At 50.5% G+C, this 24,614-nt stretch overlaps 1 protein-coding gene across 1 annotated transcript; it reads right to left on the bottom strand.

Annotated features, from left to right (window-relative positions):
* Positions 1–14,248: 14,248 nt before the first annotated feature.
* On the bottom strand, positions 14,249–23,948 carry ETV7 (ETS variant transcription factor 7). The gene is made up of 8 exons (XM_059488002.1): positions 23,835–23,948; positions 21,809–21,926; positions 21,000–21,164; positions 19,905–20,012; positions 18,865–19,044; positions 16,636–16,778; positions 15,564–15,664; positions 14,249–15,140 (listed from the first exon to the last, which is right to left on the bottom strand). Exons 1-8 carry the CDS (start codon positions 23,895–23,897, stop codon positions 15,026–15,028), a joined length of 993 nt encoding a protein of 330 aa, XP_059343985.1. The 5' UTR covers positions 23,898–23,948; the 3' UTR covers positions 14,249–15,025.
* Positions 23,949–24,614: the final 666 nt, after the last annotated feature.

The raw sequence follows: 24,614 nt of genomic DNA, 5'->3' as shown, positions 1-24,614 counted from the left end.
TCCCAGCTTAGGCACAGCTCAGTACTGAGTGAGTAAAGGCTTGTATAAGACACTTAAAGCCAGAGGGTGTTACACAAGGGGTGGATGCAGGGCGTTACATTGGGTTAGGTTTGGAAATATTCCTTAAGTTTGCTCCCTGTTGGAAGGGTTTTGCCCTTGCCTGACCCTTGGATATTGCTTGCATCAGGAAAAAACCAAAGACCTGGATTTGCTTTTCTCTCCCCTCCCAATAAGGCCCTAGAGCAGCATCACCTTGCCCAAACCTGTGGTTATTCAACCAGAATCAAGCTGCCTTCAAACTGTCTGCATTGCCTGGGGGATAGTTATAAAACCAGGGAGAATTGCCATAGATTTCTTGTCTTTTCTAATGATCCAATGCTGCTGCCAACATACAGAACAAAAATTGCCATTTTAACAGATGTATTTATTAAGTACTGGTAAATATTGTGTCGTTTCTGTTGTCCAAATCCATAGAGCTGCTCACTGAGAGGAAACATTCCGTGGGTTAGAATTAGGGCTGTGTATACAACACAACATGTGGGTAAGGAGCAAGGCTCTCCTTCCCTGTGTGCATGCACCAGCCTGGCCAGCATGGTCCCAGCATCCTGATACCACCTTTGCAGTGCTGTTTCACCCCAAATTTTCATACATTTTTCCCTGCCTTCCCCAGCTATGACTGTGTCCCCAAGACAGGAATTGGAGCAGAGTCCCCCACGTTGACATGCAAAATGTCCCTGGGTTGAAATGTCACCCGGAGCAGCAGGTGGACATTGCCAGGAACCCCCCAGGTAAATGTCACAGCATGGCCAGGGCTGGTCTCTGGTGCTCCCTGCATGGCAGGACACACAGGAGGAGGCTGCCAGTTCCAAGACATATTTAATGATGAATGGGTTTATCTGAAGGTGAACAAATGCCTGAATCAGGGCTTCTAGATCCACAGCCTTACTGGAGCCCCTAATTTCTTGTCTTTCCAGTGCCTGATGTTTCTCATGATCCCCTTGCTGGGTGAGTCTCCCACACACCCCAGCCTCTGCACCAGCCTCCTGGAGATATCAAAGCTTTGATCTGTGTGATTCATGCCACTGGCTCCTCCAGCCCTTGGCAAAGCAAAACCCTTCATTTAAAGGATTTTCTTCCAGCACTGGCAAGTTCATGAAGGACAAAACTCTCACCTGTTGCTGTGACTGGTCCAGACATGCCAGGGCACTGGAAGTGCAGAGGGTTTGTGTGCTGGAATTAGTTGTTCCCATGTTCCCTGTGCATTAACTGTTGGGATGAGTTGTTCCCATGTTCCCTGTGCATTAACTGTTCCTTTTGTTTGCCTCAGGGCCCCAGGGACTCCATCAGGCTCTGCATAAAGAGCTGTAGGATGCTCCAGCTTCACTCAGCCCTTGCACCTCCTCAGCCCTGCCCAGCCCTGACTGCCAAGGTGTGACCGTGCTCACAGGGGTCCCAGGGTGAGGGAAGGGATGAGGATCTGACTCCATCTTTCAGCAGACTTGATTTATTATTTTATGATATATATTACATTAAAACTATACTAAAAGAATAGAAGAAAGGATTTCTTCAGAAGGCCAGCTAAGAATAGAAAAAGAAGGAATGATAACAAAGGTTTGTGTCTCAGACTCTCTGTCTGAGCCATCTGGGCTGTGATTGACCATTAATTAGAAACAACCAACATGGGCTAATCAAAGCCCTGTATGTAAACATTAATCAATGCAAACCTGTTGCATTCCACAGCAGCAGATAACCATTGTTTACATTTTGTTCCCGAGGCCTCTCAGCTCCTCAGGAGGAAAAATCCTAAGGAAAGGATTTTCCATAAAAGATGTCTGTGACAGCCAAGGTTTGGGAAAGGTATAAATGATCCCATGGGAGCTGTGGGAACACACTCCTCTGTCCACACACAGCTTTGTCCTGCACTCGGTCATGGGGGCTTCTCCAGCAGGGCCAAGGTGCCCAATCTCCCCTGCACCCCAGCCTGGGACAGCATCCAGGAGGCATCATCCTGCCTGGCTCAGTTCCATGCTCCCGTGAGATGAAACCTTGTCATCATCCTCTTAGTGACAGCGAATTTTGCATTAATTGGCTCATTAAGTGCCGGGCTGATTGTCTAAGCTGCTCTACCCCCCGCCCCAGCACTCCAAGCAGGATTAGTGGGGACTGACGGCTTTGGGGACACAGGATCCCACAGCAGCCTGGGGTGGTCTGGGGAGAAAGCCCCCAGCTCCCATGAGCCCTGGGTGGGCTGGGGGCTGTGCAGGGCTGGGTTTTGCCCTGGGCAGGATCATCTGCATGCCCAGATGGCCAGTGGCCGTGAGCCGGGGATTTTGTGCGAGGCGATTGTCTCCGCTCAGGGAAGCCACCACAGGGTGTTTAGGGCAGGATGAAGGTAATGCTGAGAGCTGGAAACGGCTCAAACCCCCAGGACTAATAACTTGCCCTTCTTTAAAACCTTCTTAATATCTTCAGTGGTCACAGGCAGGCAGGTCCCAATTTTGTAACTAGGAGATTAATCCAAGGTGCTGGAATCACTCACGGGAAGGGACCTGGGCTCCAAAAGCCACCAGCCCTGGGATGCTGCGCCATGCCCAGCTGGATCAGCATCCCTGCACACTGGGTTGGGTTTTTTGGGAGCAGGAGCCTCCTGTGCAAGGGGCTGGGCAGGTTTGGCTCCTTGTTCCCCCAGCACAGCTGCCCCGATGGGTGGGAAAAGGTCCAGTGAGCAGAGAAGGAGTGTTTGGTTCAGCTGTGGTATTGGGAATGGCACAGGAGAAGGGAATGGGAGTTTCCCTGTCTGATGCTTCACCTGGCAGGTGCATCCCACGTGCTGATGGAAGATGATAACCTCTGGGACAGAGACTATTTGACTTTCCACTGGGAAGTCCATGAGGAGACAGAGCCCTTTTCTGCTCCATGCAAATCCCAACCCAGCACGAGCTCAGATGCAAAACAAATTTGGCTACAGGGGCATCCTGTGACCCTGTAAGCACATCCCCAGCAGCAGCAGCTCACCCAGGCCTGCTCCCAGCCCAGCAGAGCCCCACGGGTCTGGGCAGGGAACGGGAATGTCGGGGCTGTTGCAAACAAACAAGGGCGGTTTCAGTCTCTCCCACAGCAAAATCTCCTGGGTTGGTTCCCAGCCAAAAGGAATCGTGGTGCTGACGCTGCACTCGTTGTTGGCAGGAGCCAGGAGTGGGATTTAATGTTTTCCACACTCTAATTATCCCAGGCTGAATTAGATGGAGGCCTGCAAGGTGTCCCCCCTCCCTCGGCAGCCGGTGACTCAATCCTGTGGCTGTCAAACAGCCCTGAAGGCTTTGGGGACGTGGGGAAGGGCTGCTTCTGTCCTGTGAGGCCTCTGCTTCCCCTTTTTCTTTTACTTTGGGTTTTACAAGGACCAAGAAGGTCGGATCCTCCAGGAGAGGAGGTGCTGGGCAAACCTGGGCTGTCACCAGTAGCCCATGGGGGACTGTCACCCTAAATGTGGCAGTGACACACACCCACATGTTTGTTTGCCACCACCATCACCTTCAACCCACCAGAGCATCCCTCCTGCACAATGCAAACCCCAAAACTTCATCTCCTTCACCCCAGGCCAGCTCCACCCTTGCAGAGGAGATGCTCCACACGGAGCCCCGGCAACCCCCCAACCCAGCCCAGAGCTGCCCTAATCCGTGGCCCTGCTTAGGGGTTCTGGGCCAAGATTAGCTGGAAACATTCCCAGTGATTAGGGCTTAAATCCCCTTGGCATTTCACATCTTCTTAGAGCACATAGGTGAGACCCCAGCAGCTTTAAATCCCCTCAGTCCCTGGGGATGTTACAGTTCCTGCGCCACTTGGGAATGAGCTTTACCCAGTTCTTGGTGTCAGATCAAGCTGCTCTGGGTAGTAAATCTCCTTCTGCTGGAAAGGGAAGGCCCATAAATTGTAAAAATGGCAGGGCAACACTGTGTATCTGCTCTCAGAGTCCCCTGTGCCACTTGGAATTTGGCTGGAAAGGAGCAGCCCGCAGCAGCTGGAGCAAAGCAAACATTATTCCATCTACAACACAACTCCCAGCAGACAAGCCTGGCTGGCATTTAGGCACCAATTTATTTGAGTTTTAGAAATTTTTTTTCAAACTGGATTCTTGGCTGGTAGAAGAAACTAAAAAAATTATGTTGTACATTTACAAAAACATTTAGAAAAGCAGGTAAATAAATACATATGCACAAACAGCAACAACCCCTGAGGTTCAACACAAGCACTTGGCAGGAGCTAAAATACAAATACAGGGTGAAATGTGGGCTCTGTTTGATTTCCTGACTTTTCACCCCCAGCCAGGTGGGTTCAAGCATTTCACAGTTGCTAGTTCTCCTGAAAAGATTTTAAATCCACCGCTCAGAAGGTCACCCCACATCCAGGTCACCATCAGGGATTGTCCTCCCACCACAAATGTTCATCCTTGGCTTCCCAGGCACCACTGGCCCCTCACAGCAGCTGGTGTCAGTCTGGGCTGTCACAGTGGTCTGTCCTGAGCTTTTCTCTCTGCTGCTGAGACAGAAGAAAACATTCTTAGGATCATGGAATGCTTTGGATTGGAAGGGACTGTCACAGTGCATCACAGTTGAGACAGGCACAATACACACTATCACCATACAATGTCAGAAGGCTTCAAACATCTGCTCTTCTTGTTCTTTAGCCCAACCTTTTATACCCTCACGTTCATGCAGTGCACCTGTGTGCCCTCTGTTCCCTCTGTGGTTGCTCAGCACCCCTGGGCACTCCATGGCTCAGTGCTGCTCACAGCTGCACCCACTGGGGATGAGGCTGAGCCAGCCCCACTCCCAATGACCCCAAACTCTGTGCCTACAAGGGACCTTTAAAGCTCATCCAGTCCCACCCCTGCCATGGGCAGGGACACCTTCCACTACCCCAGGTTGCTCCAAACCCCATCCAACCTGTCCTGGAACACTTTCACAAATGGGCAGCCACAACTTGCCCGAACTTGCTGCTGGGAGCTCAGCCCCAGGCTCACCCTCCTTCTCCTCACCTGCAGAATTTTGCCGTAGGGTGCCAAGGAATCGTCCAGGTAGCGGGTGCCGAAGCCCATGATCCTGTTCACTGCCTGGCTGCAGATCCCCGCCACCGTGGCCGTGAGATGGACGGTGTAGGCAAACTGGATCTCCTGGGGGTTCACGTTGGGGCTGCTGGCTGTCAGCTCCCTCTGCACGTAGGCATCAGCCAGGTTCTTGAAGGAGCTGTAGGACATGTCGCTGAAGAAGAGCTGCAGCCGCGCGTCCTCCCTCACCTGCGTGGGAGATAAACACGTGGTGAGGGAAGGGCTCTGAGTGCCACCCTCGTGGTGACACCTTCACTCCACACCAGCACTGCAGCTGGCAGAGTGTGGGAACCCATCAAATCAAGGGTTTTGGGAAAGCTGCAAAAGGCAGGCCTCAGAGACAGCAGAACTGGGATTGGAGCTAAGCAGCAGCCGTGAGATTGGTCAGCAGAAAAATGATTTAAAAAGTAGAAAAGTAAGGACAAATAGATCAATGGTCTGTGTATTAATGCTAGGCTAGAATAACTCCCCAAGCTGCAGAAAAGTTTATCTAGTGAGATATTAGGAAGTTTGAAGCTTAAAAATGGACCTCTGTGCATTGTGTTTTAAGGCTTACAAGCAGGTATTGTATTTGAAATAAGCAAGCGTCGTTTTAACCAAAGGTACCTGTGCTTATAGTGGTGGATAGAACTACTGTCAATATAGAATATATACCATACAGATATAAATACTGTCAATGTGCTTTTGCTTTGTGTGATTGGGCAAAAAACTTATAAAGTGACTTGTAACATTAAGTTCTTTGTCTGCTGCCTGGGATGTGAGCTGGTGGCATCTTCCCATTGTCATAACCATGTAATGAGACTGATGCTGGAGAATAAAACAGCTCAAGGATGTTCCACAGCAGTCCCATCCCATTTGTGATTTGTACAGAGACCCCCCAGCCAGTGATAGCAGAAAACAGACAGCCAGGCACAATCACACCCAGGCAAGGAATTAAAAGTTGGCATTTCCTTATTTTCCTGAGTGTTTTCCTGCCCTGGGGAAATCAATGGTGTTGCTGTATTTATTTTACAGCAGTGCAGAGCTTGGCCCAGATTCCCTCAGCCCCACCCAGCCGTCCACAGCCCTCTCACCTCCCTGTCCAGCTCATCTCCTGCACTCCGGAGCAGGGCAACGATTCTCTTGATGGCTTCATCTGTAGAGAGAGACACCAGGTTATCTCCAGCCCTTTCTCCAAGCCTCACACATCCAGATGTCCTGTTTAGTCCCCAGGAAAAATTCCTTGAGCAATGTTTATCCACCTCCATCCTTCCAAAACCCATTTCAGCCTATTGCCAAGGGCCTTCTTACCCTCAGCCAGCAAAAATACTCTCTTACCATTGAATTTTGTCTTTTGTGGAAGGTGTCTCTGCCCATGACAAGGGGGCTGGAATGAGGCATTCTTTAAAGTCCTTTCCAACCCAAAACCCATTCTGGGATTCTGTGAATCTCCCTCTCTCCCAATCAAACCCTGATGCTGAAAATCTCCTACAAAGTCTTCATCCAGCTTTCAGGACCAGGCCTGAGGCAGGGGTGGATGCCATGCAGGCTCTGCAGAGAACAAGCCTTCCCCAGTTTGTTTCCAACACTCACCAACCCCATCGGTGCTGGGGGGCTCTGGGGGCTCCCCACATTCTCCTGCCATGTCCCCCTGGCTCTTGCTGTCCTGCACAACCTCCTGGGACACCTGGGTGTAGCATCCATCGAGCTGCTCCGCCTCTGCTGGGACACAAACACAGAGCCAGGAGTGAGGATTGGTTCTGTCAGCATTGACTGGTGGGGCAGAGCCGCCATGGGAGCGGTGCCCACCCCGGATCAGCACATTCCAAAGGTGAAGGGAGCAGCTGTGACCTGCCCTGGACCCACCAGAGCTCCTCAGGAATCCCCTGGGCAGGGTTTTGGCTCGGGAAGGGCTGGGCTGGGGATGGTGTCCCGTGGGCTTTGCCTGCGCCCAGCCCCAAGGCAAACCTCAAGCAGCTTCACGTTGGCCTTAGAGTGGCTTGGATCTAATCTCAGGTCTCAAATGCAGGTTTTAACTAAACCACCGTGACCCTTGGTTGCCAGAGGAGGAAAGCTCATGCTTGATAACTGCTCATAGCTTGGAGTGACTGTGCTCAAAGCACGGGCAGAACGACCCTTCCTGGGGCAGCAGGGTGGGGTTGGGGTCTCCAAAACCCATCCCAGGCCCCACAAAAACCTGGGAAGGGTTAGAAACCAGCACTGAACACCATGGCTTTGCCCAGGGAAGCCCAGCAGGGTCCTGCTGGAAGCAGGGGTGGGTCAGGGCTGGGCTGGGTCAGGGTTGGGATGGGTCAGGGCTGGGCTGGGGTCCCAGGGGCAGCAGGGGTGGGTCAGGGCTGGGCTGGGGTCCCACCTGTCTGGGCTGGGCCCAGGACGTGCCGCAGGGGAAGGCAGCTGGGCCGTTTGCTCTTGGGCCCGGATCCCGGCTCCTCCTCCCCGTGTTTCTTCAGGGAGAAAACCTTCTTGAGGCTGGGCTTCTTCTTCAGGGCTCTGCCCAACGCTGGGGACGTGCTGGAATCCACTCTGTGTTTTTTGGTTCCTTCTGGTTTGGAGCCCTGAAGAGCTTTGGTGTCTTTCTCCTTTGTTTTTTGCCCTGAGTTTTCCTTCTGCTCCTCAGGGCTCTTCTTCAAGAAGAGATTTAGGAAACCTTTCAGCCAGGCTGGTTTTGAACCTGAGCGCTGGGAAGAGTTTTTTGTGCTTTTCTTCTTGGCTTTCAGCCCCTCTTTAGGCACCTCCTGGGGAGTTTTGTTGTCATCACCCAAAGTCTCCTCCAGGTCTGGTGCTCTGAGTCTCTCCTGGTCCTTCCTGGGGCTGGGTTTGGCACATGAGTATGTGCAGAAATCGCTTTCTGACCGTTGTAGCCTGTCTGTTTTCCTCCCTTGCCCTCTGTCCTTCTCCTGAAGGGTTCTTTTGGCCACCAGTGAGTTTTCATGGCAGCTCAGTGAGCGCTTGACATAAATCTCCAGCACTTTCTTGGCCTCTCTCCTGTCCAGAGAGAGGATCTTGCCCAAGGGCTGCCCCCCTATATCCCACTGGGGCATCTCCTCAGCTGGAGTCTGGGTGTTGCTGTGGAGAAAAACAACATTTTCAGTCTGGTTTTTGCCCTTCCCAGTCGGGCTGGGCCGGATGGGAACCTCCCCCATGCTGGCACGCAGGGTGCTGTGGGTGTCTGGGGTCGTTAATGCTCCTGGTTAATGATCAGTCAGTTTTATGGCCATTATCTGGGTGCTCCTGATGCAGATGGCCTACATGGGGTTTCATAAACACAGACTCGTTGGTAAAGGAACCGAAACTGTGCAGAGGGAGGAGATGGGCTGGGCATAGCCTAAAGGACAGCCTGGTCATCACCCAGGGGGGTTTTATCCAGCAAGGACATCACCCAGACACCCCCCATTATCCCATGGCAGCATGTTCCCACACTAACATGAAAAACCACACCCCAGGAGCACCCAGTGAGCTGCAGAACTCCAAATTTAGAGTATTTCCTCTTAAAGTATTGGCTGATAAAAATCATTCCAGCCCCCAGAGAGGCTAAGGGATGTGGGCTCCTGCAGGTGGCCTTGGTCACTTTGTGATGACACAGCCCTTCTGTGAGCTCCCACCAGTGCAGGGCTGGGAAAGGAGCTCAGAACACCAATCCCTGCCTTTCCCACCACCCTTTTTCTCTACTTTTATAAGCAAAATTCAACCAAAGATGCCCCTGTTGGAAAACCAGAGAGCCAGGATGGTGCCTTATGCTGGTTTTACCTCAATAACCATTTTTATCCTTCAGAGAACCAGACCCAAATCAGACTTCTCCACCTCTGAACAGCACCAAAATCTGGCACACTTGGCTGTACAAAGCACCCTGGAGTTGGGAATCAGCCTCTGCTCAGACCCAAAAATCATCATCACAACACACAGCACACCCACCCAGCCCACCTCAGCTGCTTTTGAGATCAGAAAATGAGCTCCCTTCATCCAAGCCAACACCAAAGCCCACCAAACCCTCAATAAAAAACCATCCCGCTAAATTTAATCATGTCAAACCCACAACCCCCATCCTACTTTGGTTGATTCCAGCACCCTGACCGCAACATTGGTTATTTGCTGGTTTGGCTTTTACCTTTCCATCATTATTTCTGCTCCTTTGGACACAGCTCAAGCCGAGCTCCTGGGCCACGGGTGCTGAGGGATCCCAGGCTCTCCTGGGAGGTGCCTTTTTATGCCCTGGTGGTGAGTTCACTCCTATTTTTAGCAGCCATTCAGGTAGGAGAGCAGCCAAGGCTTCCCCGCTATCACCGCCCTCGTGGTGCAGATCAACGGGCGTGAGTTTCACTGGAGGGGAAAGCAATTTCCTCATTACAAGTAGCAGCAAAACAACATGGAATCACCTGTCACCTGGTGTAAGCACTGCCCTTTGACACCAGTTATCTCAGGCAGATGTTTGCCTTTGGGTTTTGTTTGGTTTGTTGTTTTGCACTGGGTGTGATGCCCGAAATGGGCTCTTCTGGGTTGTGTCTGTGAGGGGAAGTCTCAACTTTCTCAGGGTTTTGGTGCAGGAAGCAGAGTGCCCTGCTCACATCCCTGGAGCTCCCAGGGGCCACAGACACTTTGGGACATGGCAATGTCAGGCTCTTGCACAACCCTGGGCCCAGCTGGGCTGAAATATCCCTAAAAACTGCCCTGGGCACAGCTGGGCTGAAATATCCCTAAAAATTGCCCTGGGCACAGCTGGGCTGAAATATCCCTAAAAACTGCCCTGGGCACGGCTGGGCTGAAATATCCCTCAAACCCACCCTGGACATGGCTGGGCTGAAACATCCCTATAAACCACCCTGAGCACAGCTGGGCTGAAACATCCTAAAAACCATCCTGGGCCCAGCTGGGCTGAAATATCCCTAAAAACTGCCCTGGGCACGGCTGGGCTGAAATATCCCTAAAACCCACCCTGGACATGGCTGGGCTGAAACATCCTAAAACCCACCCTGGACATGGCTGGGCTGAAACATCCCTAAAAACCATCCTGGGCACAGCTGGGCTGAAATATCCCTAAAAACTGCCCTGGGCACGGCTGGGCTGAAATATCCTATAAACCACCCTGGGCCCAGCTGGGCTGAAACATCCCTAAAAACTGCCCCTGGGCACAGCTGGGCTGAAACATCCTAAAAACCACCCTGGGCACAGCTGGGCTGAAATATCCCTAAAAACTGCCCTGGGCACGGCTGGGCTGAAATATCCCTCAAACCCACCCTGGACATGGCTGGGCTGAAACAACCCTATAAACCACCCTGAGCACAGCTGGGCTGAAACACCCCTGAAACACCCCTGAAACCCGCCCTGGGCTCCTTCAGACTGCCCATGCTTCCACCCTAAAACACGAACCAGCTCTTGCCCCAGATCCTGCCCACCCCCGTGGATCCCACTGAGCCTCACCCAGGGATGGGAAATCTCCCACCAGGCAGACCTGCCCAGCCCAACACCCACAAACTGCACCCAGACCGAGCAAATCTGACACCAAAGCCCCGTTTGGCCACCCCAATTCCCCCTCCCCTGGCTGTGGATCCTCCGGCAGGTGATTCCCGCTATTCCCCATCGCTGCTTTGCCATCTGATGGCAAAATTCCGCACTGCAGCTCGCAGGGATGGGGCGGCAGACACGCAGGCTTTGGAAATCCCCTTTTTGGAAAACCCCTGGGGAAGGTTTCCACCGGAGCAGCCCTGTTGTCAGCTGGAATTGATGTTCAGCTTTGTGTCTCCTGGATAAAAATTTCCTTTTCCTGATGCAGAGTTCAGCTTGCAATCAGGACTGGTTTATTTCTCTTTCTATAAACTCTCTGTGCTGTAATTTCCTGTGGCTGGGAGAGACCCAGACCATGTCCCTTCATTTCTCCTGAGCCCACAGGGCTGAATCAGAGTCTGGTATAGATCAGGAATTACCTGGCTGCATTTTCAGCATCCCCACCTATTGATAAATGGTGAGGAGCCTCCAGGCTGCTTCCCAGCTCTTGTCCACATCCTTCCACAAGCAGGTGGGTTCCAGGGGGTGAGGAGGAGTTCCACAATCTATTTTGTTCCATAAAACAAAAAGCCACATCCACTCTGGCCATGGGGGTCGGTTTGGCCATCTCCAGTTTGGAGATCTTTCTTCTGGAGATTCCCCAAGGCTGAGTCCAAACACAATCCATGTTCATGATTGCACTGGGAATCAGAACTGATGTACGGCCTCTTCCAGACACAGCCAGAAGATGGGAGAGCCAAACTCCAGGAAAAACCTTCACCTGAAATGTGATTCAGGACCGAGACCTTTACCTAAGCTCAGATCCCTCCTGGGATTTGGGACATGTTCAAACCTAATGGGAGAGAGGCACAAGAAAAAGATGCAGGAGGCTGAGACAAACCAAAATCCCATTACCAGAGTGGGGGCAAGAGATCTGCACCCAAACTTTTCATCCACTTTTCTTATCAGTGCTGGGAGAGAGGAGGAAGCTGTCAGGAAATGCTGCAGTGAGGGGGAGCCCCAGTGCTGGGCTTGGCATCTGACCCTGGGGCAAAAGCAGAACCAAAGCCATGGGAACACAGCAGGGGAGAAGCGGCTTCTGTGCCGGAAATTGCTTCAGAAAACAGGAAAAAACCAAGGGAGAGGAATAGGAATTCCCCACATGGAGCTGCAAGGGGCAGAGGGCAACAACAGGTTCAGAATTCAGGGCTCAAACCACCTGAATTCCTTGGGAAGACACAGGCTGAGATTGGACATCAGGAAAACTCCTGTGCAGGAGGCTGGGACAACTTCAAATGGGTGTCTGGAGGGGCTGGGAATCACCTCCTTTGGGGGCTTCTGGGCTTGGCCAGACAAAGCCACAGGCAGCCTAACCTGGTGTAGGAGAACACTGTGTTTTATGGTGACCACAAAGATCCCTTCGAGCCAACAGCCAAACATGAGCCACCAACCAGCCACGAGCCACCAACCAGAAACCTGGGCACAAAAACACAGCAGCTGCAGATCTCATCCATGGTGGTGGTGTGGAGAGAAGAATCTGAACCATGGCAGGGTGTGGAGGGGAACACCTGGACCATGGCAGGGTGTTGAGGAGAACATCTGGAGCATGGCAGGGTGTAGAAGGGAACACCTAGAGCATGGTGGGGTGTTGGGATCACCTAGACCATGGCAGGGAGTTGGGGGGAACACCTGGACCATGGTGGGGTGTGGAAGAGAACACCTGGACCATGGTGGGGTGTGGAAGGGAACACCTGGACCATGGTGGGGTGTGGAAGAGAACACCTGGACCATGGCAGGATGTGGAAGAGAACACCTGGACCATGGTGGGGTGTGGAAGGGAACACCTGGACCATGGTGGGGTGTTCAGAGAAACACCTGGACCATGGTGGGGTGTGGAAGGGAACACCTGGACCATAGTGGGGTGTTCAGAGAAACACCTGGACCATGGTGGGGTGTGGAAGAGAACACCTGGACCATGGTGGGGTGTGGAAGGGAACACCTGGACCATGGTGGGCTGTTGAGGGCAGCCACTGCTCCCTGCCCCAGCCAACACATGGCCTCAGTGGAAACCTCTCAGCGCAGTTCTGCAGTTCCTCTGATCCAAGAGGGTGGTGGGCACCAGCCCCCAAAGCAAATCCTCTTTTCCTCCAGCCCTGGGTGTGGTTTTTGGTTTCCCCCAGCAGATGAGCAATGAGCAATGCCCTGCCCCAAACACCAGCAGGTGTGGGGTTGCTGAAGGGTGGCTGATGTTCTCCAGGAAATGAAGCCCTGGAAACCTCTGGGGAAGCCCACATGAGGCACCTGTCTGTGTTTCACAGCCCCTGAACCCCAGAAGTCACCAAGAGCCGTGTGCTGTCCCTCCCTACACCCCCACACCAAACTCCCTGGCATAAGCAAGGTTATTTCATTGTTTACTGACAGGGATGGGTTCCTGTTCCAGCCAAGCTGCAGGTTTACAGCCCTCCTGCTCTGTATGGCACAGGGAAAGGCAGGTATTGCTCCAGGAGGTACATGAAACCTTCCTAGGAGCTTTCCAACTCATTCCAACCCATCCCTGCAAAGGTGCCCTTGGATTGTCACCCCACAAAACCCGTCTGGAGCTGCTCAGGGAGGCACAGGGAGGGTTGAGGGCTTTTGGCAGCTTCCCAGCCAGGAAAGGAAATCCCCAGCCAAGCCCAGAGTGATCTTTGGTCATCATCATTTGGAAAGCAGGAGAAGAGAGGTCACTCCACACACTCCCTGTGGGCACAGCACAAGAGCCAGGGCCACCAACTGTCACCTGCCCCAGCAAACCAAACACAGGTGGAGAAGGGATCTCAGGAGCCATCAGGGCTGGTTCTGTTGCAAGAAAGTGGAGGGGAAAGAGGAGATGAGGAAAAATGCACCCATGGGTGCCTATCCCAGGAGCAGCACAGGGCCTGGATGTTACAGCTCCCAAGGAAGGAGATCTGCTCTCCCACCAAAGCTGAAGGATTTCACCCCGAGAAAGAGTTGGTTTGACTCTTCCTTGGGACAAAAAGCATCCTTTGGGGAGGGAAGGATGAGGTTTGGGTGCTTCACTGCCCCTCCCTGCTGTGGAGCATCCCCAGCTGCAGCTGGGTGGGTGCTGGGAACATTCAGCCCCTCTCTCAGCAGGGACTGTGCCTCCCTTCCCTCCCTTCCCAGCCAGGATCTCCCCCAGGCTGTGCCCTCACACTCATTTCCCCACTGGAGCTCCTCATTTCCTCCTCCTCCATCACTCAGATTCTCAAGCCCCTCTGTTCTGACACCGAGCCGGTGATTTTTTCTGGAAGTGAAATATTTCCAGAGATGTTGCCCTGCTGAAGCTTTGCCATCCAGCCACCACCCATCCCACCACTGTCTCTTACTGGCTACTGCCCACACAGCATCTCAGGCTGCAGGTGTGCAGTAGTTCTGCAGGACCAAGACCAGTTACAGCCAAAGGAATTGTACTTTCAGGTTGGCAGTAAACAGTTTTGGTGGAAACCTCATGGTGCAACCACATGTTTTGTGCTATGCTCACCCTGCTGAGCAGCTCAGACTGGTGGCCTCTGCCTTAGCAGCTGCCAAAAGATGTTGGGGAGGAGATGTGGGTGCCCACAGGAGCTGGTTTTACACGAGGAAAGCTTGGATTTCCCGATTTCAGACCTTCAGCAAGAAGTGAGATTTTCACCCTTACAGTCACAGCATTTTATTTCCTCTATGGAAAGCAAAGTGAAAATAGTAGTGGGTATTTTCTGTTTTCACACACTCACATACAGACACTCTGTTCACTTCAGGTATTCCTGCTTCAAACTCAAAACAAATAATCACATATCTGACCATGGGTGGGGTCATATTTGTTACTGGCTTTGTTTCTTGTCACATTATTTAATCACAAAATTAATTACAGAAGTCGTTACCTGGAGAGAAAGGAGTTAAAGTGAATACCAGCTATGGGCAACCATGGAGCTGCAGCCAGGCCTGATCCAGGCAGGTGTTTCAGCCCAATCCTGACCTCAGTCCCAGGAGCAGCCTCACAGGAGCAGAGATTGAAGCATGCACCAAGTTTGCAATGTGCCCTCACTCACAGCTGGCACAGCTCCCACTGCCCAAACTCCTGCTCTGCTCATCTCCCTGGGAGAACAGAGGGATCCTTTCCACAGGTTTGGACCTTAAAGACAAGCATCAAAATTTCACAGCAAAAATATCACATTTCCTTCCAAAGAGCAGGAGAGGAGCCAGCAGAGGAGCAGCCCACACATCCCCCTGTGCTTTGGGCTGGGGGCACCTTCTGGGTGTTCTTTGCTAACAAAACCCCAGAGATGGCCCAGTTTGGCTCACATCAGGCTTTGAAATCCAGGCCAGCTCTGTGGCCTTCTGTGCAGGAGAGGCAGGAGACACCAACACTGCCAGCAAAGCACAAGGGTCCCTGTGATGCTCTCAAGTGAGGCCTCCAAAGATTTACTGTGCTGAAACCTCCACTGGGTCCTCCTTCAAATCTTCATGGTCCTCATTCTCCAGCTGCTCCAGTTTGCTGGATTTCTCATGCACAGCCTCCCCAGGAGTCTTCAAAAACCTGAAATAGATTTTTGTGGTGACTTTAAGGGCATGTCCAAACCCAGCCCCAAACCAGGCTGTAAATGCTGGAGCCTTTGCCCTCAACAAGGACAGGTTGGATGGGGCTTGGAGCAACTTGGGAGAGTGGAAGGTGCATGGCAGGGGTGGAATGAGATGAACTTTGAGGTTTCTTCCAACCCAAACCCTTCCATGAGTCTGTGATCAGCTGAGCTCTGGAGCTCAGAGGGGATTTGCCATCCCTGGGCTTTGCTGAGGATCCCAGGAAGCCCTGAGGTCCCAGCTGGCACAGGACAGAGCCTGGACAAACCCACTGGGGTGTGTGCAGGGGAGGATGCTGCTGGATGAAGCAGCTGCCAACATCTGGAGCTCATCGCCTTCCCGTGCCCCATCCATGTCATTTCCCTGCTCTGCTTCACCTCACCTGAACAACAGCTTCTGCCCTGGCTCCTTCTTGATGATGTTGAGTTTGTAGTAGTGTCTGAGAGCTCGTGACATCTTCTCATAGGTCATGTTCATCCGGTTCTGGAAGGAGAGAAGGATTGTGGGGTGTTGAGCAAAAAACCCAGAGCCACAAGTCTTGCTCTGGTTCTGTGTGCAGCAGGGCCACACATGGGACATTTGAGGAGGTTTGGGGCACTGTGGGTCTGTAGTGTGGGTCCCTACCCCAGACTGGCTTCATGGTTTCCTTTCCAAGAGGTGAGAAAGTCCCACTTTAACCACCAGGCTGGCATCTCCCACTAACCTGTCAGGAGCCAGGACATCCCTCTGGCTGTCCTGAGCAGCCCAGACCCTGCCAGGGGGCTCAGAGACCCTGGCACAGAGCCCAAAACACCTGTGGGTTTGATTATGATCTGTGGAGCAAATTACCAACCTTGTATGAAGATCTGCAAGCCACAACAGTTTAGGTAGAATAATAGTGAAGTTATCACAGGGTGGAAAAGTAGATTTTAGGGTTTCTGGTATGGGGGTTCAGGAGGCAAGATGGAGGGAACTGGGTGTGTCCAGCATTTCCCCTTCTTCTTCTTGGCCTCCATCTTCTGCTGTGATGTTGGCACTTACAGATTGGTTTAGAGTAGAAGCTCACTGCCTAACACAGGTGATAGGTATTGGAAAGTAATTGTAAATATTGTACATGTAGTTTTTAGTATAAAGACATAACACTGCCCTGGGGGCAGGCAGAGTGCCTGGAACTGTCCTGCTGGACGGACCTGGGCAGGAGAAAACAATTTTACAGATAAGATACAATAAACAACCTTGAGACCGAGAACTGAGAGTTCTGACTCCTTCTTCAATCACTGGGCAGGGAAAAGAGACTTTCCAACTTTTCTCGGGGTCACTCTGACCTGCTAGAGATCCCGACATTAACCCTACGCCCCCCATGTCCCCCTCCCCAGGCCTGGGCCACGATCTCTAGGGAGCAGCTCATGAAAGGGACATGCAGGGATGCCAAACTCCTTCTCAGGGATGCCGAACTCCCTGTCAGGTGCACTCACCTTGTGGTTGCCCCAGAGCTGGGCCAGCCCGTTGGGGTTGACGACGCGGAACACCTTGGCCTCCCTGTCCTCCCACCTGATGTAGGGCTCGTAGCGGCGGTCGGCCAGCAGCTGGTACACGTACTCCCAGAGCAGCCTGCAGTCTGAGCAGGGGCAGCTGCTGGGCACAGAGCTGCCACCCTGCCAGCCTGCCCCAGCAGCACTATTGCACATTTAGAGCAACAATGTCCGAACCCAGGTGTGGAACTCAGTGCATCCCTCTGGGTGTCCAGAGTTCCCCAGGACCCCGCTGGAGGCTCAGAGCACACAGCCCAGAGCACCTGGGGATTTGATTGTGACCCCTGGAGCAAGTTGCCAGCTTTGTATGAGGACCTGAAAGTCACTGAACTTTAAACAGTATAATAATAAAATTATCACAGGGTGAAAATGTAGATTTTAGGATTTTTGGTATGGGGGTTATGGGGACAAGATGGAGGAACTTGGGCGTGTCCAGCCTTTCTTCTTCTTCTTCTTCTTCTTGTTCTCCATTTCCTGCAGTGATGGTGGCACTTTGGCATTGGTTTAGAGGAGAAGTGCACTGTCTAACATAGGTGATGGGTATTGGGAATTAAGTGTAAATATGTTATATGGAGTTTGTAGTATAAAAAGACAACACAGAGTGCCTGTGGCTGCCCTGCTGAGCAGATCTCGGCTGGGCAGAAAGAAAATTTTATAGATAAGAATTAACAAACAACATCAAGACCGAAAACTGAAGAGCTCTGACTCGTTCTTTGGATGTGCGGGCCAAAACAGAGACATCCTGCACATCTCAGGGCAGCAATTAACAACCAGAAACCCGAGACCCAGGAAATCCCTCTGGCTGCCCTGGAGGGCTCCAGCCCCTGCCCAAGGGGCTCAGAGACCCTGGCACAGAGCCCAAGACCCCTGTGCCTTTGGTTTAGCCCTTGGAAAAAACAATTACCAAGCTTTATATGAAGAATTACAAGCCAAGAGAGTTTAAGTAGAATAATAGTTGGTCACAGGGTGTTGCCCTGATTTTTTAAGAATTTCAAAGCCTTCTGATGTTCACATTCTTATAGCAAACTTTCTCACATATTTTCTATAAATAACTTATTGATTTGCATTCTTTTATAGAAGAGAAATTTGATGGACTGTTGGTTTGTCCAGTGTCATTGGAGAGGTGGCACTGCCACCCTCCAATCCACTGTCTCTTTTAGAAAACTATAAATGTTAGAGCCAGGAAATAAACTTCCCTTTTCTTCTCACCTTGAGAGCAGCAGTGTGTGAGCTTGTGTTGTTTCATGTCCTATAGTGACATCAAGGTGAAAAATAGATTTTTGGGGTGTTTTAGCATGTGGGTTCAGGGGGCAAGATGGAGGAATCTGGGCATGTCCAGCCTTTCTCCTTCTTCTTCTTCTTGGCCTCCATCTTCTGGGTGATGTTGGCATTTTTGGATTGGTTTAAGGTAGAAGCTCACTGTCTAACATAGGTGATAGGTATTGGGAAGTTACTGTAAATAATGTACACATAGTTTTTAGTATAAAAAGATAACACCAGTATGCCTCAAGCTGACCTGCAAGACAGACCTTGGTGGGTCAGAGAAAGAATTTTATAGATCAGAAACAATAAACAACTTTGAGAAGGAGAATAGAAGAGCTCTGACTCCTTCAACTGCCAGGCTGGGAAAAGAGACTTTCTAATGCATCTTGGGGTCACTGTGACCTGCAGAGATTCTGAGATGACAATTGTCACTACAGTCACTGTCACTAAGACAATTGTCACTAAATAACATGCCACAGACACGCAGCTCTTCCAAGGTGAAAACAGAGTTTTTAATTGCTGACTCTAACATTTATAGATTGCTCAAAGTGACAGTGCCACCTCTCCAATGACACTGGACAAACCAACAGTTTGTAAATTTTTAGTCCTCCATAAAAGAATGCAAAACAGTAAGTTATTTATGTAAAGAGTGTGAGAAAGTTTGTTATAAAAATGTAAACATCAGAAGGCTTAGAAAAACTTTAAAAATCAGGGCAACACAATAAATATGAGAAGAGCACAGAGCTCAGGCACAGGACTTTTACTGTGAGATCTCAGAGCAATTACAATTTTTCAGGTGGGGAAAATGAGGTGGAAAAGCACGGAGTGAGGGGAAAGGAGACAGATGGGCAGACAGGACAAAGCACCATCTCATTTCCCCAAGGAACAAGGCTATAAATTCATAATTACCTGCAATTTTCCCATCCACTGGGGCCGACAGGGTAGCAGGGAAGGAGCAGATGGCAGCTGGACTCTCTGAGCTGTGGTGGGAGAGGTTCAGTGGCTGCCTGTGGCTGTGGAACAGGGGCTGCTCTGCACAGCCCAGCCATGAGGAAACAGCTGGGGCAGCCTCAGCACTGCAGTCTGCACCTGCAAAAAAAAACCCTAATAAAATAAACCCCTAATAATCACCCTGTGGTTCATTAGAGTCCCAGACTTTGCACAGCCCTGAAACAGGAGGGGAGGGACAGCCTGGGGTGGTTTTCAGGTGGGATCAGCCCACAGAGGAGGAGGATGCTGAGGAAAGCCTGGGATTTTCCAAAGGCTGGAGCAGCACAAAGTCCAGGGGGGTTAGAGGAGATGTCAGGTAGGGTAAGGGTCAGATGAAGAAAAACTGGTAGAGGAAAATGCCCCAGAGCAGAGGCACCCCCTGGTAAATTGTTGTGGGGATGCAATATGTTATTTACATTGCATAGGAACCAGTAAAGAGCCCAGGGAAGTGCCCCCGGATCCACCTCCACACACATCCACCTTCTGACACCAATCCAACCCACCCTAACTCCAACCTGGCCCCCTCAAGGACATGAAGAAGCCTCACTGCCCCCCACCAACCTCACCTGGGCCCTCTCCCCACCCCACCCCCTGACCCAGCATCTCTGTGTAAGCTCAGCCCAGCTCCTCAGCCCTTTCCATGCTGCAGGACTGATCTCCAGCAGGGCTGTGCCTCTGCCTGGCTTTGACCCTCCCTGACCCAAATCTCAACCTGCAGGCAGGTTTCTGAGGGAAGTCACAGCATTGCCAGTTTGCCACAGACCCCACAGCACTGTTCTGAGCCGCTGCATCACTACAAACTCCCCAGCTGGCCTGGGCTTTGCTGGGCCTGGGTGCCTCTCTCAGGGGGTGTGGGATGGTTTCAGCAGGCTGAGCTCCAAGCCCCAGGTGTGTGCAACCAGGCAGGTTCTGCCTGCTGGACACTGCTGCCCTCCCAGGGTATTTTTCCCCCATCATACCTTCCTCTGTGCTCCTGGCTTTCCTGAAGGGTGAGTTCAGCAAGGGGCTGCACACCAGAGCTCTTCTCTGAGTTTTAATGAACTGGAGGATTTCATACAGCACGTCCCCTGCAGGGAGGGAAACTCTGCTCAGATGCCTTTGAATAATGGTTTGAATTATGTTGCTGAGATTCTGAACTACAGAGTGTGGGTTATTCCCCATCCCAAAGTGTTGGAATGTTGGGGGACACAAGACAGAGCATGGACTTTGGACCTGGTTAACAAAAGAGATTTGATAACAGGATGCCTTGGCAAAAGCAAATGGAACTTTGAAAATTAGACCTGAAGAAAGAAAATCCCATTAAACTCTGCAAGCAGGAGATGTTGTTATTTGCATAAGTTTGTGTATGTGATTTTAACCTAATCATTGCAGGACACATTACTAGTCTCCCTGAAATAGTACATAAGTGTTTGTATCCCACAATAAAATGGAATTCTGATCACCAAGTTAGTCTCCCCGTCTCTCTCCATCACACCAAAGTATTTGCAGTTCAGATGGACCAGGGAAAGGAAGAGCTGTCCTCATCTCCAGCTCAAAACCTGCTCTGCTGGGACCCACTGAGCCCTCTCAGCAGAGCACTCCCTGTGCTGGGATGGTGCTCACAAACCCCTGGGTCCAACCTGAGCTGGGAGCTTGGTGTCTGAAATCCTCCTTGGTGAGGGTGCACAAGGCTTTGCTGTTCATTTCAAACTTAATACCCCATGGATATCTTATTTCAAGGTATCAAGTAACAAAGAGCCTTTCAGAGTAAACAACAGGATCAAACACCTATAGTGCTAGCAACACATTAGAGAAAATTAAATGGAAAATAAACTTTATCTGTTTTTTAAGTTACCCATTAACTTGACCATTGTAAGATTTTTAAAGTTTCTGTGGCTTCCTGGAATGTGCACCATGTGTATTTTGCATGATGGAAAGACAATGAACAAGCGGAGACCTGAGCTCCTACTGCCCAGTGCTGCACTCCCTGGACTTCACTGGCTTTGATGCAGCCACAAGAGTGCCTGGATCCCCACCTTGTGCTGTGAAGGTGCTCACAAGCCCCTGGGTCTCACCTGAGCTGGGAGCTCGGTGTCTGAAGTCCTCCTTGGTGAGGATGCACAAGGCTTTGCCATTCATTTCAAACCTGCTCTGCTCAGTGGGCCGCAGGGAATATTCCCTCTCAGCCCATCGCAGCCAGTGGATCACATCGTCCTTGCTCCACAGGGAGGGCTGGATTCCTGAAACCAGGAAAACACCTCTGTTCTCAAACTGCTGAGTGGCAGAGTTGGGCTTCTTCTCCATCACCAAACTTTCCCTCTGTATTAAGCACTCACGGGTCAAAAACACCACAAAGAGAGAAAATGAACCCTGAGGAAGCCTTGTCCCCCTTGCCAGCAGGGAATGGTCCCTGGGTGGGACACTGTGACCGTGTTCACAGGGGTTTTAGGATGAGGGAAGAGATGAGGATCTAGCTCCATGTTTCAGAAGGCTTGATTTATTATTTTATGATATATATTATATGAAAACTACACTAAAAGAATAGAAGAAAGGATTTCATCAGAAGGCTAGCTAATAATAGAATTAGAAGGAATGATAACAAACGCTTTATCTTGGACTCTCTGTCCGAGCCAGCTGACTGTGATTGGCCATTAATTAGAAACATCTAACATGGGCAAATCAAAGATCTACTTGTTGCACTCTACAGCAGCAGATAAATAATGTTTACATTTTGTTCCTGAGGCCTCTCAGCTTCTCAGGAGGAAAAATCCTAAGGAAAGGATTTTTCATAAAAGATGTCTGTGACACCATGGCTGTGCCCACCCTGTCCCATCCCCTGGCAACTCCCTTTTGGGCAGCACTGACTTGCTTAACCTCTACTCACTCAGCCTCCCTGGAAGTCTGAAGATCTGCCCGGTGCTGATGGGTGAGGGTCTGGCCTGGGATGAGGGTGGTACTGACACTGCCACCACAGGGCTGGAGGAGCTGATGGTCCCCTTGCCCTGGGGAAGAGATCAGATATATCAGTGGGGAGAAATTCTGGTCCTGCCTTTGCTTTGGAGGTGCCTCTATGTCCTGGATTGCCAAGCAGATTGTGTTTATTTGCCATCTGTATGGCAGCTGTCTTCTGTTCAGTGGGCAGTTTTCCTCATCTCTTCCACAATCACTTCTCCCTCCAAGGAGACATCTGCTGATAACAGCTATTGAATGTTCCTGCATGGCTGATAAGAACTACAGCATCCCATTGGGAGATGTGAGCCCAGAGGGAGGAGCCAAGCATTCCTACCCGGATAGAATCTGGAGATTCTGGAACACCAGCACAGCTTCTGCACTGGATTGCCCAGAGGAACAGCAGCTGCCTCTTCTTCCCCTGGATCTTCAGAGGCAGAGACTGCACCTTTCTCCAGGATCCCTGCTCCAGCAGAACCAGCCCTGACACTGCAGGAGGGCTGAGCCACAATTCCAATGGGACTGCTGCCAACACCCTGACCCACAGGGTGTCAGGCTGGGTTCTGACTCTGGCAGTGTTGTTTTTCTAGTGTACTGCACTGTTTATTTTATCCTTTTTTTTTCCTTCCCTATTAAAGAACTGTTATTCCTGCTCCCATATCTTTGCCTGAGAGCCCCTTAATTTAAAATTTATAGCAATTTGGAGGGGAAGGTTTACATTTTCCATTTCAGGGGAGGTTCCTGCTTTCCTTAGCAGACACCTGGCTTTCCAAACCAAGACACTCCACCTGCTCCAGTATTTCCTAACTGGTTTCTCATAGCAGTGTGATGTGATGTGACATGTGATATTTTTGCATTAAGGATGAATGAAGTGACAAAACCTCTTAGGTTCTTAGAAGGTAAATGTAAATTTTATTAGACACTATTTATTCTTTTATAGATAGCTATGATAAAGTTGGACTTGATTGGTCTTTAATTAATACTCTTTATGCTATTGGTTAATTAGGAATACCACCCTTCTTGTAAATATTTTATAAGTAAATAATATGTTTAAAACACTAGTTGTAAAAATTAAGGATTGTTTTAATTCTTTCCCCAAGAATTCTTTCCCTCAAGAATTACTTTCTCAAACTTCCCAGAGTAATGCTTGGGAAAGTTTACCCGATTCTTTCTCTGACCAGACTTTCAGCAACCACAGATGTGATGTGTTGTCTACATCTCTTCCTCACACTTTTCCAGTCCCTGGTCACCAAGAGATCCTTTCTCCAGCTCTTTAGCAGAGGAACCTGCCCTCATTCAGGCTCTGGATGGGGATTACCCATCCCCACTTCCCATGGCTGCAGGGAAGTGGGAGATGGAGCTGAGGCTGGCAGAGCCTGCAGTGCCTGTGCTCCTGCAGGACCCTCTGATGCTCAATGGATGCTCAAGGTTTTAGGGGACCACTTCAGTTCTTTAGAGCTGTTAAAATAAACCTGGCAGCAGTGTTTTGATTTTTGAAAACACCGTATGGAGAGGGATCTCTCACTCTCCCCAGGGATCATTTGGGCATAAGTGGGAATGGCCATCCCATGGTTTAGGGGGATGCAATCTCCTCTTGCTCACTCTCCATGGAGTTCTGGCCCCCTCAAGAATTACTTTTCCCTCTCAGCCAGGGTATGTGAACCAGAAGGGAGCTCAGATCCTGCTTCCAGCCACATCCAGATCTTGAAATATTACTGGCAGCCAGGCAGATAATGTTTCCCCTTAAAAACCTATTAATGTGGATCCCAGCGATTTCTCAGCTTCGCTCACTGGAAAATTAACAATTTTGCTGTCAAATGGTATTTTCTGAAGCAGTTACCAACTCTGAGCACTTCAGGCTTTTGCAGGTGATTTAGAGCAGCCACCCCCTGACTGTGTGTGCAGGCAGAGGAGTTGAGCCCTCTGAAAATGAGGGGTGAGGAGATGGGAGCTGGACACACCTTAAAGGCAAAGCTGAAGCTCCCAAAATCAGGACAAGAGGAGACAGGAGCAATACAGTGCATCAGTCCAGGGGGAAATGCTTCCCTGGGAGTTACACCAGGCTGTTGTGAGGATTGCTGAATCCTGAATTCTGAAATTCTTGAACATTTCAGAATTTTCCTTCTGAAAAAGAAGGACAATTTGGTGGTCACTGGATTGGATTTAAAAAGCAGGCAGCTACATGACACTGCATGAGGAGAACAGTGAGACTCCAGAATAAACTCTGAGCAGGCTTGGCAGCAACACAAACTGTCTTTCAGATTCACTCTAAGCAACAAGCTCTGGGGAAAATAAAAGTGAAAGAAATCAGCAGTGTATTTTGTCTAGAACTCTCTAAAAGTTATTTTAATTTTCTCCTATTGTTGTGACTCTTTTACAAACGAGATTTACAGTAAAACCAGAACAAATCTGGTATTTTTCTTGCTCCTAAATATTTATAGGCCTTGAGATACATTCTGAATTTTTATTGTGTTATACTAATTTTATGTTCTTGCTTTTATCCCTGCTTAGCTGCTTTCAGACTTTTCTGAGATTTTTTTTTTGCTTCCAGAGGAAATACTGTCCTTGGGGGTGTTTGAGTGGGAAAGTGAGAAAAAGCAGGGTGGAAAGGAGCCCCCAGATGTGTGAGAGGAGCTTTTTGCTCAGAACCCAATGGGGGAACAGAGGCTCCTGGCTGCTCTGTGAGGCTGTTTGGAGGTGGGGTAGGGGCTCACCCTCCAGGGCATGAACTTCCAGCAAAT

This window comes from Ammospiza nelsoni, chromosome 23 (genome assembly GCF_027579445.1).
Source record: "Ammospiza nelsoni isolate bAmmNel1 chromosome 23, bAmmNel1.pri, whole genome shotgun sequence".
NCBI classification, from domain to species: Eukaryota; Metazoa; Chordata; class Aves; order Passeriformes; family Passerellidae; genus Ammospiza; species Ammospiza nelsoni.
The sequence above is the reverse complement of the archived record's forward strand: the minus strand, read 5'-3'. Positions and strand labels throughout refer to the sequence as shown.